The sequence below is a fragment of the Bos indicus x Bos taurus genome, chromosome 9 (genome assembly GCF_003369695.1).
Source record: "Bos indicus x Bos taurus breed Angus x Brahman F1 hybrid chromosome 9, Bos_hybrid_MaternalHap_v2.0, whole genome shotgun sequence".
In the NCBI taxonomy this organism is placed as follows: domain Eukaryota; kingdom Metazoa; phylum Chordata; class Mammalia; order Artiodactyla; family Bovidae; genus Bos; species Bos indicus x Bos taurus.
This window is the reverse complement of record NC_040084.1, coordinates 38,834,305-38,849,726: the sequence shown is the minus strand read 5'-3', so window position 1 is coordinate 38,849,726 and position 15,422 is coordinate 38,834,305. Positions and strand designations below refer to the sequence as shown.

The 15,422-nt window shown below is 43.2% G+C and overlaps 1 protein-coding gene across 4 annotated transcripts in view; it reads right to left on the bottom strand.

The window, feature by feature from the left end:
* The window catches only part of FYN (FYN proto-oncogene, Src family tyrosine kinase), a 213,853-nt gene that overhangs the window by 34,092 nt on the left and 164,339 nt on the right, over positions 1 to 15,422 (bottom strand). For 3 of the 4 annotated variants that reach the window (XM_027551190.1, XM_027551191.1, XM_027551192.1), the window contains 5 exons: positions 10,456 to 10,554; positions 7,640 to 7,743; positions 6,490 to 6,639; positions 3,740 to 3,904; positions 313 to 492 (listed from right to left, as the gene is read on the bottom strand). In XM_027551190.1, coding sequence (XP_027406991.1) covers positions 313 to 492; positions 3,740 to 3,904; positions 6,490 to 6,639; positions 7,640 to 7,743; positions 10,456 to 10,554 — 698 coding nt within the window. Of the gene's footprint in view, positions 1 to 312; positions 493 to 3,205; positions 3,362 to 3,739; positions 3,905 to 6,489; positions 6,640 to 7,639; positions 7,744 to 10,455; positions 10,555 to 15,422 lie in introns of all 4 variants that reach the window. The other variant, XM_027551193.1, reaches the window with a different exon arrangement.

Sequence of the window (15,422 nt, the reverse complement as noted above, 5' to 3'; positions counted from 1 at the left end):
TTGCAAAGAGTCAGACACGACTACACATGCATGCACTAATCACTCCGATACTGAAAATGAATTATTCAATTATGAAGAGGAGCTGGAAATCCTGACATGTGCAAAAGCATGCAAAGGAATCTGGGGGTCAAACTCAAGGTCACTGTCTGTTCGTACAACCTTTTTGCCAGTGAGCACATAGTTTGTGCTCCCTGACAAAGAATGCTTGACTCATGGAGGAAGGAGGGAAAAAGCAGGCAGGCAGCTCCATTCCCCTCCCTGAGACAAGCCTGCAGGTCCCTGTGAGGGGGAGCCCGAGAGGCCCAGGCCAACCTTTATTCATATACTCGGTGACGATGTAGATGGGCTCCTCGGACACCACGGCATATAGCTGGACCAGTTTGTCGTGCTTCAACTTCTTCATGATCTGCGCCTCCTCAAGGAATGATTCAGGGGACATTGTGCCTGGTTTAAGAGTCTTTATGGCTACTTTTGTGTTTCCATTCCAGGTACCTGCAGACACCCCACAATATTAAGTCAAACCAAGGATCCTCTTTGGATGGGAAAAAAACTTTTTTAATGAATAGCTATTTGTATAAAGTTAGATTTTACATTTAAAGAAAACTTAATAGAGTTTCGCTGTTGTTGTTGTTGAACAAAGACAATCAAATGCAAGGACTCTGTCAAGTATTTTCAACAGGAAAAAATGTGTTTACTTACAGGCTATATCATGGTTTACAATTCTTTAAAAATTTTTCGTATTTTGATATATATCACTTTCCCTTTCTGGTTCAGCCACGTGATCACAAATTTGTATCAAAAGCTCTGGATACTTCATTTTTTTCCCTTCTAGTAGTTTTTGAGATATGATTGACATATGGCACTGTATCAGTTTAAGTTGTAAAGCATAATGATTTAATTTACATATATCATGGAGTGACTATTACAGTTAAGTCTAGTGAAATCCATCATCTTAGATAGATACAAAATTAAATACAAATAAATTTTTTTCTTGTGATGAGAACTCTTGGGATTTATCCCCTAAACAATTTTCATAGATAATATACAGGATGTTAATTATATTTACTTATCATGTAGTACATTAGATCACTAGTACTTTCTGGATACTTCTTTATAAGGATGAGTGTCTAGGGGTTAGAACAGGACTGGCCTTCAATGGCCATCTAATAGCCATCCCTTAGACAGGAGGATAAACATGGAACAAATGACATTAAGTCCTATTTTCTGGGGTGTGCCATTTTAAAATATATAACATCACACTAAGGAAGTTTGGAAATTACCTCTAGACTTTCAGTTGTCAGCCAGGGATGAGCTACTTGACTGAGTCCTTGAGAAGTTGAGCTAAATGTGCTGAGAAGTATTGGCAAGAAGCTCTTGGTCCACTTGCCAATACTTCAACCAGGAAAAGAAAATTCCTCAAGTTTACTGATGGTCAGCCACAAGAACAATGATTTCTACTAGACTGGAAAAATTAAACAGCAGCTAAGAGGGAAAAGAAATATTTACAACTTCACATATGTAAAATAATCTAGGAGTTTCAGAGGTGGGCCTGGTTTATGATCCTCATCATTTACCTCATCTGTAAAATACAGAAATGGAACTGGATTATCTTTCCAGTCTCTTTTAGCACCAGAATTTAAAAAACCCCCACTAAATCCTATGTGTATCCATTATTAGTCCTATGACTTTGAATTAAAACTATAAGGTAAACTGAAAAATCTACTAAATTAGATTATATCGTTTTCTATTTGGAAAAGAAGGCTGGTTTAAATTAACTTTATACTTAATATAATTAATCCTAGAACTAAAAAATTCTATAAATTGCAACAAGTCTTGTTACCCTTGTTATAAAACATGGTTCATATAATCACAACATGCAACCTATAAAAATGTAAATTATCAAAGGATAAGTGGCTTCAAAAAGAGTTCATTGAAATCTTATAGAAAACTGACCATTAAACATAAATGGGAAATCTGATAATTAGTAAGTGGTCGTGTGAGTGTTTTAGCACCCCTGAAATTTTAACAGTGAGATCATCCTCTCTAATATCACCTGGTTACCTAGATAACCTTCCATCCTGATCCTGAACTACCTCAACATGGTGTTTCACATTCAGGGGAAAACATAACAGCATGTGTAATGATTTAAAATTGGTAACTATAATGTTTGAAAATAAATTTTTGTACAGAGTTTAATTTTTCCTGATTTCATGAATGACTGTATTGAAATCCTTAGGACTCACAAATCTAATTATAAATTGGGTGGATAAGGGAGTGTAAGGCCATATAAATACAACATGAGAGTTAGATTCCAGATAGAGACAGATACAATAAGTTGACTCGGAAAGCGATTATATTAATAATGATAATACTTTCTATAATGGCATATGCATACATTCATCCATGTGTATAACTGAGGGTGTGTGTGTGTGTCTCTCTCTACCTCTCTCTATATGTAGTACTTACTAGTTGTCAAGTTCCATTCTAAGTGCTTTAACTGCATTAAATCTTTTAATGTAGATCACACCTAAGTACCTATACCCACACAAATCAACAGGTACCAACTTATGCTTTTGCTTTTAAATAATGTTGCTTTTAATTGAATCTAAGAAAGTAAGAAGCAGGATTCCATAAGTAGCAACATGACCTTATTGACAGATGTTTCAGGGTGTTTTAAAGCAGTGGGGAAGGCCAGAGAAGTTGGCCTGATCAAAGACAACCAAATTAAGAGAGAAGAACAAGTGTCCACTGAGTACCTGCCATTTGCCATGGAGATATACTATGCCATATCACCCTCAACGTAATCCTATGAAGTAGGTATTATTTCAGTTTTACAGATGAGGTAACTGAGGTTCAAAGAGATGAAATAAGCCCCATGCCCATGGTTAATCAGCTGGAAAAGATTCAAATCCAGGCTACTGAGGAAAAAAGCCCATGGTCTTTTCCTACATTAGCCCATCTGTAGAATCTTACCTTCCCACATCTTAGGAAGAGGAAACATCACTCTTACTGTACTGGTTTTCTGTTCTGTGTGCCTTAATTAACCACATGAAGCAGAATGGAAGGGAATAACCTGAATGGCCTGTGCCCATCTAGCCATCCAGGTCAAGCATCTTGGTCCCACCAGCTGTGTGTTTGTTTGTTCAAAATCGCCTTGTAGCTGGCTTTGAGATGCAGCCAAAACAAAATGTGCCCTCTGCCTTACCAAGCCACACTTCAGCGAAACACCCCTGACCCAGCTTCTTCTCCAGACACAGGGAACCACGTGCAACTTCCCAAGCATCTTTAGACAATCCAGAAGTTTGTGGGGTACAACTCGATGCAATCACAGTTAAGTTAAAACACAAACCATCAGCTTTCTCTACAGGAAAGGGAATTAATAAAGAAAACACAGTCCTTATAATCCATAATCATGCATGCGCTAGAAAAGATGGGAGGTGATGGGCCCTTTAGGGCGACACTGTTCATTCTACCAACATTTGCAGTTGGAAATGAAGGCCTTTGGTGCAGGCTAGAATATACCTTGTACCATTTCCTGGTTTATGAATTGAGGCTCATATAACAGTATCATTTGAGCCATCTGCCAATCTTAACCAGAATTCTGAAATCAAAATCCAAATTACTCATAATTCATATTCTCTTCCTGGCCAAAAAGTCTTTATTTTCACCTTCCATCTTTGATGTTTGGGACTTCCCCAAACGAGAAAGCTAGTAATAGAGTAATTGAGTCTCGGCATACCCATCCATACTTCCCCAAACTGCCCATTTCCCAGTCTCTTGATCAACTGCAGGGATTCTCGAGGGATTTCCCAGACATCTTTGGTTTTGACAGACAGATCGGTAAGCCGTGGCATCCCTTTGTGACAGGGAACTACTAGGCGGCAGCAGAGGCCTGCGGCTCTCTCTGATGGAGCGAGGACAGCGGCGGGAGAGGAAGAGAAGAGCAAACACGTGAACAACAACACTCACGGGGCACAAACCCAGCCAGCGCACAGTGTTACGCAAAACAGTGCTATGCCAGCAGAGAACTACACACGTGTCGGAAGATTAGACACCACACACTGAAATGTGCTCGCTGGAGGCAGAACAGAAGACGTTTTGGATTTCGACGACTGCGTACACCCAGGTCTACTATAGGCTATACATAGATACAGATTCAGGCTGCTTTGGTGTCTGTGCTTACGAAATAAGGAAAATGTTTTCAGCCCAGTGTGCTAATAACATGTCTTCTGAAACTCTGCAAATAACCTCTATGGATTTCAAAAAGTGCCTTTGGACCACAGAATGTCAGCACGACTGTCTTTTGCTGCCGTCTCATATCAAGGGCGTGGGGACTCCCTTTGCTATGAATATGCTTAAAATTGTAGCTTCAGTACAGGCTTCTCGTACAGAACGTTAGACTGTTATAAACTAGTAAGGCTGGAGATTACACCTGGAGAGGGAAAAAAGAGGTCCTATTTCTCTAGTGATTTCTCTGACAATTTGAACTGACTCTATTCTACCAGTCAGCTACTCTTGCTTCTTTGAAATCTTCCATTAAAAAAAATCTTTATAACAGTCTCCGATGTATAATTTAGGAGTCTGGCTTGAAAGGAGAAAGAATGGGAACTAAAATTTGCAGAAACTCAAGGATGTGAGAGAACTCTATTTCCTATGAAAAAGAGGAAGGAAAAAAGTCGTTATCACTTATAGATTATTTGGAGGATTTTTCCCTTTTCTTCTCTCTCTCTTTAAAGAAAAAGTCTTAGACTGTAGCAGTGGTAAGGGGAAATTGTCTAAATGCCAAGCTAAACACCAGTCAGGTGAGAAAGTTGACGATGGACAGGGACTCAAGGCAGTGACAAAAGCTGCAGAGAGCCTGGCCTGAGATGGGACGGAGCCCCGCTGGCCACACCCCACGGGAGGCCCCTCTACTCCAGGGACACAGAATGTAAAGCTGTCGCCTTTGCTCCAGGAACCAGCTGCAGGTTCCTTGTTATTCCTTTCTTTTTGACAGAATCAGGTTCTCAGACATTTAGGCAGGAAATTATTTATGTGTCAATATTTCAAAGGCATTTTATTGTGTGAGGGAGAGAAAGAGGCAAGGGGAGAAGCCAATATAAAAACAAATCTGTCTCGAGATGCATTTTTTTTTTTTTTGAGATTAAAAAGTGTCTATTGCTCCTCACATCCCTTCTTTCCTTCCAGCTTTATGATGTTATTAAGGTGCCCTTTCCAACACAATATTTTCAAATGATCCAAGCCCTGGGGATCCAGCTGATGTCTGGCTGTAATGAAATATATTTAGGCATTTGAGAGATCCTTACAACATGCGGGCATTTTGAGCACATCATTTAATCTCAGGGAGATATTTTGCTTCATTTCTCCTAAGTATTTCATTAGAAACCACACCAACCAAAGTGACCCCCTCCCCTAATCAACAAGCTTGCCAAGTGTTGTTAATGCTTTTTCATTTGCTCTTTAGTGCCCAGGATCAATAGACAGATATTTCTTAGTGCCATTTTCAAAAAACTGCCTTTTTTGGTGCTAAAAAATTATACACACATATTTTTAAATGAATGAGCATAGAGCAATAGTGGAAGTCAAGCCATGTAGTATTTTGAAGTCTTGTCATTATCCTAAAGAATAACAGAAAATGTACATATGGGTCACATAAAAACAACTGGGATATAGACCTCTATCTGGACATGCATATGTCCATCCATTGGTGTGTATATATTGACATAGTGGGGTTGACTTGCTAATCTAGGAAAGAAAGCAATCATTTTAACAACTACATGTACAATCACTCTCTTTAATAAAATGTACAAATCACACACCTAAACACCTAATAATTATATGTTTCTAGGAACAACAGACTGATGGTGATGTCTGGGTGTTAGGACAGAGATTGGTCTACTGTTTGAAAGTTTAATTTAATACAATAGCTGTAACAGCTCTAGGAGCTGTGGGTCATATACATCTCAGTCTAGTTAGTAAACGGAAGCATTGGTGGGGAAGTGGAACGTGAGAAATGGATGGCGAAAGTCATCTCGTGTATGTGTGTGCAGCCCTTCCTGCTGAGAGGGAAGTGGTGGTAGGAACACACCACCCGCTCTAGGAGGCCCCATGGACCCAGAGACCACACCTTCTTCCTTTCACAGCTTCCAAACCATATATACTGTAGGGGAGCAGGAAGAGATAACTTCCAAGGATTTAAAGGCGAAGACGAAAAAGCAAACAGCTTTTAGAATTTAACCTATTGCTTTCTAGCTGGGGAACGAGAATGGTCTGTGTTTTGACAAACATATGGAACTAACGATAACTGTGAAGGTAAAAATAGTAACAGAACCTGTTGGGCCAAGCCTCATCTTGAGAGCCTAGCAAAGAAGACCGTTTTCCTAGTGCCTTTGCAATATATTTGCTGTACCACTTTCCCTTTTCCCACTCTTTTCTCACTCCCTCCCTCCAGCATCCAAATGGTTAGTAGCCAGTTAGAATTCACTTTACCTGAGTAATGTTGTACAAGCTGCTGAAGGGTTTCAAATTGGGCCCGGGTGGTAATATAGTATCCACCGTTGTCAAGTTTGCGAATTTTATAATGTTTGACATGGTCTCCTTTCATATCATCCCAGTCTCGGATAGAAAGTGAATAGGCACCTGGGAAATGTGCAAAGCATTAGCAGCTCCCATCATTTGGAATACCAATTTCTTTTTGGGGGACTCATTTACTTGAGTATTCTGATTGATAATTATCAAGAGGAGACACACACACCACACACACACATCCATTCAGCAACATAGGAAGAAAATAATTTTTTCCTGCCAATGTCAGAAGATATTAGTAATAAAATGATTCTACCGTTGGCAATGAAAGCTCCCTGGATTTTTTTTTCCTACGATAAGTCTATTCAGTGTACTTGTCCTGGAGAACTCGGCGTAGACCCAACTCCCCCAGGGCAAGATGAGGCAAGCACAGATGCTCACGGCCGAGATTGCTGTCCTAGTCTGGGTTATTCACGGAGCATCACCAAGTCGGGGGTGGCGTGCACTGAAAGAAATCTAAGGGCTGTTTCTCTAGAACTGAGCTTCCAATTCTTGCTTCACAACACTTATCACAGGAGCCAATAACCAGTAGTCTGTTTGTTCAAGCTAGAAGGCCACTGCTGTTTCCTTGGCCCAGCTCCTCTCATGGGCTCTAATGAGTTGTTAAATAATGAGAAGGCCAGCAAATGGAGGAAGAGAAGTCCTCGGTTGTGGAAAAAAACAAAAGAAATGCAAAAAAACAAAACAAAAAAAAACCCCACAAAAAAAACCCAAGAAAAACAACCTGTGTGATGGGCGCCTGAGGAACTAAGAGTTTCAGAAAATCCTAATTCTAAAGGACTTCTGAACGTTCTGTGATCTTGCGTGCCTGGAGGGGAGAAGCAGCCCAGCCCCTGTTTCGGGAGGAAGGTCTTGGTTTCGAGCCTCTGTAGTCCTTTTGGAACTGTCTGCAGTTTAGAGCCTGGAGGGGAAACTGAAAATAGGACTCTGCTCACGAGGCAGAGAGGATATGTGCCATTTAAAAATCCTTGTACATTAGAGATAAGCCTTTCATCCCCTCTGACTAATCCACAGATTTGAATGACAAGCCAACGTCTTCAACTCGTTATCTTACCTTTGGTGGTTTCACTCTCACGGATAAGAAAGGTACCCCGTGGGTTTCCAAAGGACAAAAGCTGTCGCTCAGCATCTTTCCGGCCGAGTTTTCCAAAGTACCACCTGTAAGTGAGATCAAGGGAAGGAGACATTGTCTAATGATCATTTGCCAAAGTGGAACAGTGCCCGTGCGTCCTCCTCACGTCCAAGTCCCTCCTTGGCCTCCCCCTGTGTATTTTTCCTAGCTTCCTCTAGTTCCCTTTCAATCTATTCCTGATTCCGTCCCTAATCCACCCCTTTCACGCCTGAAAAACAATCAGATTTGAATCGCAGGTTATTTTTCTTCCTTCCAGAGATGATGGGAAACCGGTGGGTTTGTGTTGCAAGTATCACTTGCATGAACAAAAAGGAAAAATCCCAGACCTTGTTTTGAAATGGCAACTGCAGGACACCCTGCCCATGAGCTTCTACAAGATCCTGGATTTTTGAGCATTATTACAACCCTTGGCAAATAACAAAACACAGTCTTAGTGTACATAAAGATCATTAATCAAGCATTTAAAAAAAGCCCATTGGAATGGATAAGCAGTATTTTCAGTAGCTTCCTACCTATAGGAACTCTGAAAGAAAGAGGTCAAGACTATCCCTAATTTGAGATGACTGCTGTCCCTGGATGCTTGTGACTCTTGTCTTCCTGCTCAGCAGTGGGAAGGGCCTGTAAGAGGCATGTGCTGAGTGGTGGTGCTGCGACCTGCCACATGTGACCTCTGGCACAGTGGCAGGGCCACTTACTGTTCACAGTCAACCAGCACAGCCTTAAAAACGTCTCGGTGTCACAGACGTGTTCCTAGTCTCCCTGTAATATCACTCCCATGCCACTTTAGGAAGCATCGCATCAAGTCGCCTCCTGGCCTTCCTTCTTCATCTTTCACCTCCCGCGTACTCTCCAGCCGTAAGCCCAGCCTGACAATTGGGTAATGTTTCCGCGCTAGGTGCTGGGTGAGCAGCAGGTGCTTCTAGAGCCCCAGGGAGAACTTGGTGGCACTCCATTGGAATCTGTGCACAGGGACAATTTTTAGAATGTTTGACTGTGAAAGGATCCAGTTTCTAAAATGAAATTTCAATTCATTATACATGAACACAGCTATTATGTGTTCACTGTCAAGTTCTTTTGTGAATGAGTGAGCTTCCCTGAAGATAAGAAAAGACACACTGCATGCCAGCTCCTTCGTGACTTTTAAAGGCACAAGACTGCAACAATCCTAGCTTTGTGCTAGGGGGGATAAAGGGAACTACAAGAATCATTTTGTGGGAAATGATTTTCCAGATTTGTATCAATAACCCAATTAAAACTCAGTGTAAACATGAACAGCGGTGAAAGGGGAACCATTAGAACAATAGAGTGTACTAAGGCAATCGTATTTTAAGATAATGGTAATTAACTGCACATGTAAAACCATGGGTATTATTTTTTAAATGTTATTTGCTTCTTTAAAAAACTATTACAAATATAACTTAAACGTATATTGGGTAGGTTCCCAGTTCAGTCAAAGTAATGGTATATTTTGGTGGCATCTTTTATTCTGAAAGAACACAGAGATGTTTGCAAACCTGCCCTAAAATAATGATTCAGGGCAGATTCCTTTATTCACTGATGATGAAACACACTCACTGAGAGTAAAAAGGAGCTCAGAGTCACTGAGTGTTCGACAGTGGAAAACAGAACAGATCTTCCTAGAGGAGATACAGGGGAATTAAAGACAAGCAAGCCATCCCACAGGGGAGTCTAACTGTCCCTGCAGTGCTGACATAAGCGCCGGGCATGTTAAATATCAGAGCCAAAGTGTGGACTCCGGGGCCGACTCTTCTCAGCAACCTCGCTGGAAAGTCAGAACTGCCTCCAGCAGCAGAGGCAGGTCCCCTAGGTATTGGGGCAGTGGGGTGGGCGGTGGGGGAAGGCCCGGCTCCCACGTTCGGGAGATCCTGTTCCACCTCCCTTGCCCTCAGTTCAGAGGGGAGGGCCGCCACACGAGCCATCCTGACAGCTCTCCACTTTGGAAATGCCCATGAATCCCCACAGGCCAGGGGGAGGAACTATGGTCATTCCTTCTAGGATATTCCCTCAGCCCATCGACCATCTTCTGAAACCACTATCAGTGAAATCCTTGCACTAACTGCTAGTCACGATTTGCTAAGAAAGAAGCCACCTGAGACTCCATGTCAAAGCAAAGGACCATGTGAAGTGCATGACCACGGGGCTTCCTGAGTGGCAGGACTCACTGCTCGTGCTTTATTCCTACCTGGGCTGTGAACGGTGTGCCTTTCCAGCACCCCTTTAAAACTCCCGTACATGCTGAGGAGAAAAATCGCAAATTGATCTTTAACGATTACTTACACCTCCCTTTCTTTCTGTCTTCATCCCTCCCTTCTTCCTTCCCCTCCCCTCTTTTCTTCAGCAGACTGCAGGCTTAGATCCTGGAGTGGCCAGTAATGCATGCTCTAGGTAGAATTTCATCACGTTCTTATGGTTATTTCTATCTATGGCAAAGTAATACTCGGTTTTCATTTGAGGTGCTACTATAAAGTTTCTTCTTGAAATAAATGTTTTTAAAAGGTGAGCAGGCTTTAAGAAAAACATTAAGTTAATAAAGCTACAAGCATTACGCAGATGTGGCAAAAACCACGGCATAGAGCCTGGGGGTCACAGCATTGCCACGTCCTCTCCCCCCTTGATGGCTCTCGGGGACTGCTTCTTCCTCTTGCATAAGGCTAATGAATTTATCAGGGCAACTAACGTGGAAAAGCAAGTAGTTAAGAGAAAACAGCAAAACGTACTCTTCTGCCTGGATGGAGTCAACTGGAGCCACATAATTGCTGGGAATGTAACCCGTCTCTCCAGTTGTCAAGGAGCGTGCTTCCCACCAATCTCCTTCCCTGGAGGGAAAAAAAAAAAAGAGAAAAGGAAGTGAATATGTCGACCGGTTCAGTGTTCTGCAGTCACAGGCTCGGTGTAGTGGGAGCACATGACTACCTCCTAGTCATTCTATACCTGATTTTTCCAAACTCCCACACAGCTTTCTGTGAGGGTCCAATGCGTGCCATCCACATTAGCTGGGAGAGGATCCAGCTTTGTCTCTCATCTCTCGCTTTATTTATGAATTCAGAATGTAGGACCCTTCATGAGGGGGCACTGATGGGGAAGAGAGCATTTGGCTTGGTGCGTGCTAAGTTATTTCAGTTGTGTTTGACTCTTTGCAACCCTATGGACTGTAGCCCACCAGGCTCCTCGGTCCATGGGACTCTCCAGGCAAGAATGCTGGAGTGGGCTGCCATTTCCTACTCCAGGGGATCTTCCTGATGCAGGGATCGAACCTCTGTGGCTTATGTCTCCTGCACTGGCAGGCAGGTTTTTTTTTTGCCACTAGCACCGCCCAGGAAGTCCCTATGGCTTGGTAAGGGTCTCCAACTTAGAGGGGAAGGGAACTCAATCACTGCCTACTTAAGGAAAACATTGTACCAACAACAAAACTGTAATTATGTGAAGTGAGGGATGTTTTAACCAACCTTCTTGTAGTAAACATTTCACAACATACATGTGTCAACCCATCACATTGTACACCTTAAACTTATACAATGTCATATTTCCAATTATATCTCAATAAAGCTGAGCTGGGAGAAAATAAAGGATGCACTGATGGTGCTAATTTGGCTAACAGTCTCTATTTCATCCCCAGCGTCCTGGTACCTCTATGCAGGCCCCTGGCTTTAACGTTATTTTGTCAGCTAGTAAATGATTTGAAAGAAAGAAAAAAGGGAGAGACAGACAGCAGACAGACACTGTAGTTGCATATGTGTGTGTGTGTTTAGTCGCTCAGCGCTGTCTGACTCTTTGTGAGCCTATGGACTGTAGCCCGCCAGGCTCCTCTGTCCATGGGATTGTGACCCCGTGGACTGTAGCCCACCAGGCTCCTCTGTCCATGGGATTGTGACCCCGTGGACTGTAGCCCGCCAGGCTCCTCTGTCCATGGGATTGTGACCCCGTGGACTGTAGCCCGCCAGGCTCCTCTGTCCATGGGATTGTGACCCCGTGGACTGTAGCCCGCCAGGCTCCTCTGTCCATGGGATTGTGACCCCGTGGACTGTAGCCCGCCAGGCTCCTCTGTCCATGGGATTGTGACCCCGTGGACTGTAGCCCGCCAGGCTCCTCTGTCCATGGGATTGTGACCCCGTGGACTGTAGCCCACCAGGCTCCTCTGTCCATGGGATTGTGACCCCGTGGACTGTAGCCCGCCAGGCTCCTCTGTCCATGGGATTGTGACCCCGTGGACTGTAGCCCGCTAGGCTCCTCTGTCCATGGTACTCTCCAGGCAAGAGTACTGGAGTGGGTTGCCATTTTCTGCTTCAGAGCATCTTCCCGACCCAGGGATCGAACCTGTGTCTCTTGAGCCTCCTGAATTGGCAACTGAATTCTTTACCGCTATGTCACCTGGGAAGCCCTTCATAGTTGTATATCATTTGAGAAAGGTGGCCTGTTTGGAGGCCCAATAAAGGATGCAGATGCTCTGAATATCTGCCTTGTTTGCTTTCAAGAAAATGGGTAGAAGAATAAAGCTTACAATAGGTTATAACTTGCTCATACATTTTCCCTCTGAGGTTATTTCATCGAGTATTGACAGCACTGGCCTGAGTCTGGGGGGCAGGGGAGGAAGGGTGGGTTCAGCAGTGTGGGTGCAGGGGGAGGAAAAGACCTTGCTAAGAGGATGAGAGTCTTAGCCTCACCACTTCAGCCCAGTGTTTCAGCCACAGCATGGCCTCATCTGTCGGGCGCTCAGCGATGTAGGCAGATGGATGGAAAGGGGGACTTGAAACACGACCCAGCTTGAAACAAATGAATAGATGGAGTGGTCAGAGTTCATAGGATCAGACTCACACAGCTGCACATGACAGGGAGCAAGGCTGGAGCGCAGTGTGCGCCTCCCCCGCCATCAACAAAGGTCAGTGTGTATGTGGGGCTGTAGCTCTGACATGAACGGTGGCACAGAGCCCTCCACCGGACTGTGGTCAAGAGCGGGAGGGCAACGGAGGACCCAGCTGCCCCTGAGCAGACGGAGGCCTCCCAGCCTTTCGATCACCAGATGCCCAGCACCTTCTCTCTTGCCTTTTTTGGTCCAGGCTTTTTTTTTTTTTTTAAATCACTTTTTCACTGACCTGTGTGTCAAAGCCCTCCGACAGGGAAGAGAAATGCTGGCTCTGGACCCCGGTCAGCGTCCTCCCCAGATGGATGCAATTAGTGGAGGAGGACCAGCCTCCGTGTTAAACGCAAGCCTCACTCTGTGACCCAAGCTCTAAAGCCTGACCCTGAGCAAGGTGATGATGAGCAGCCACTCCAGACAGGATTTCACACGACAGACAGACGGTGACAAGCCCATTGGTGCCACAGGTGTAGCTGCGGGAAGTGTCAGGTGGTACAAGCGGCACAGAAGAGTTCCCAAGGAAACAGGGTGCTCGCAAAGCCTTTAAAAACTGATGTTCTAATTAGTTTTCCAGTCTTTCATTACTCTATTAAATTTAAACAAATCAATCAAAAGAGGGAAATAGGTGCACCTAGAAATTCCTTTATTAATAATTTTAAATTTAGTTCATGGAGTAATTTATGCATACCACAGACTACAGGTACATATGAACACTTGTGAACCTACCACCCAACTTAAGAACTAGACTGATACTGGCTGTGTGGCATCTACCCTGTGTAGCTCCCCGAGCTTGTCCCTCTGCCTTTCACGTTCAAATTATGACATTACAAATGTTAACACTGTAACAGTTTGTATTGGTTTCATTTCTACATCTGTCAAGGGAAATACGTGCAGTTGTAAGGACATCATCTAAGAACATATGTGGAAGTTTATTTTTTTCTTTGCACACTGCACGTGTTTAAGGAAACTGCTTTGGAGCCATTATCATTTTAACGTGGTGACATTTACTGCTCTGAACTTCCACTAGATGGAGACATTTCATTATAGAAAATAACAGTACATATCTCTTCCAGGCTTTCTTCTCTTTCTCTGTGCTTCCCACCACACACACATCTGGGAAATCTCCCAAATAGTAAGGAAAATATTAAGTACTTGCAGCAGAGGCTTATTTTTTACTGCAAAATAGCCTTCATTGAGTTAGTTCTAATTGATTTGAATTTAGAAAAAAAAGTCGATACTATCAATTTTCAGGTGCATGGAAATGTCATCTGGGACAGGAAACCAATATACTTTGCTGCAAGTTGTGACAAGCACAGCCTTATCCAGGTGATCAAGTTCTTTCCATTTCAAATTGAGCATTAACTATCTCATTTTGGTTTTGGCACCTAAATAGTTTAGCACTGATTAGAATCCAACTATCAGATCATTCTAAAGTCATGTATTAGGAATTCACAATTTTCTCTTGAATGCCTCTATTAATCTCACAAAGGTTTTCAGTCACTCATGAGAAGCTGAGAAAGATAAAATCCTTTTCTCTTTTGGAGGCCATCTAGGGTCCCTTTCTCCACCAAAGGAGGTGACAAGGACACAATGTAGTAACTCACATGTTGTGCCCAGACAGGCTGGTATAGACTCAAGATAGCAAAAGGACCCTTCTGAGCAGATGAATAAATCACTTTTTAATACACTGGAAGCCCAATTCACTTGCAAATAAATAACATACTCTATGCAAATTATTCAGCTTGATTTAGGAAAACAGGATCTTTACTAGGTTACTTTTTCTTTGAGTTACCACGAGTAATTAGTATTATTAAAATTGCATTTCTTTAAACAGTTCTTACAGTCCAGTTATTTCATTAATTTAAGAGTTGGTGAGACTTTTCTTCAACTGTTATCTTGGTCTGATTCAAATACATGATTTAAGCCTTGGCTCTGGTTTAGAATAGAAATTTCCATCACAGCTTCCCCTCTTGCTCTAGTTTAAACACATATTAAAAGAACCTCTTCCCATTCCCCAGAGCTGCTCAGAGGGCTTGTGGTCCCAGGAGCTGGGAGTTTGGAGCCCTGATGGAGCCAGGAAATGACATTTGCAAACAGAAGTCAGCCTTGATCTATGGAGCTTTGGCGCATTATTATTATAAATGCTGGATTCTTTCTAAATTTGGTCACCACCCATCTTACTCTCACAGAGCATATCCATAACAATTTGGTCAAAAGCTTACATGGGCTCTAAACCAGATTTCTTCTTATTACAATGAAAAGAACTTTAAAGGAGTCACTACCGTAAGCCATGGGGGCTTCCCAGGTGGGTCACTGACAAAGAATCCACCTGCCAATGCAGGAGAAGTGGGTTTGATCCCTGGGTTGGGAAGATCCCCTGGAGGAGGAAATGGCAATCCACTCCAGGATTCTTGCCTGGAAAATTCCATGGACAGAGGAGCCTGGTGGGCTCCAGTCCATGGGGTTGCAAAGAGTTGGACACGACTATTGACAGCACCCTAGGCCATTAGCACTGTTCCACTCTGTAACACACTGATTATATTTTAGAGTTGCTGCTTCTGGTGGTGCAGCAGTAGTCATGAAATGCAAAAATAGGAATAAAACAGATGAATTCTGTATTCAAAAATGGATCAAGTTTAGTAATGTCCGAACACCCTGCACTGAGCACCTTCACCGGTTAGGGAGGGACCTCTCCTCCCCGTGGTGGGAAGCAGTGCCTCCAGCTCGGGCCGGGGGCACAGCCACACAAGCACATCACACGGTTTACGCTGCACCTTAAAGCACAAAAGCCTGCCCGGAGGCCTTCAGCTTCAGCCCCCAGACAGGGAA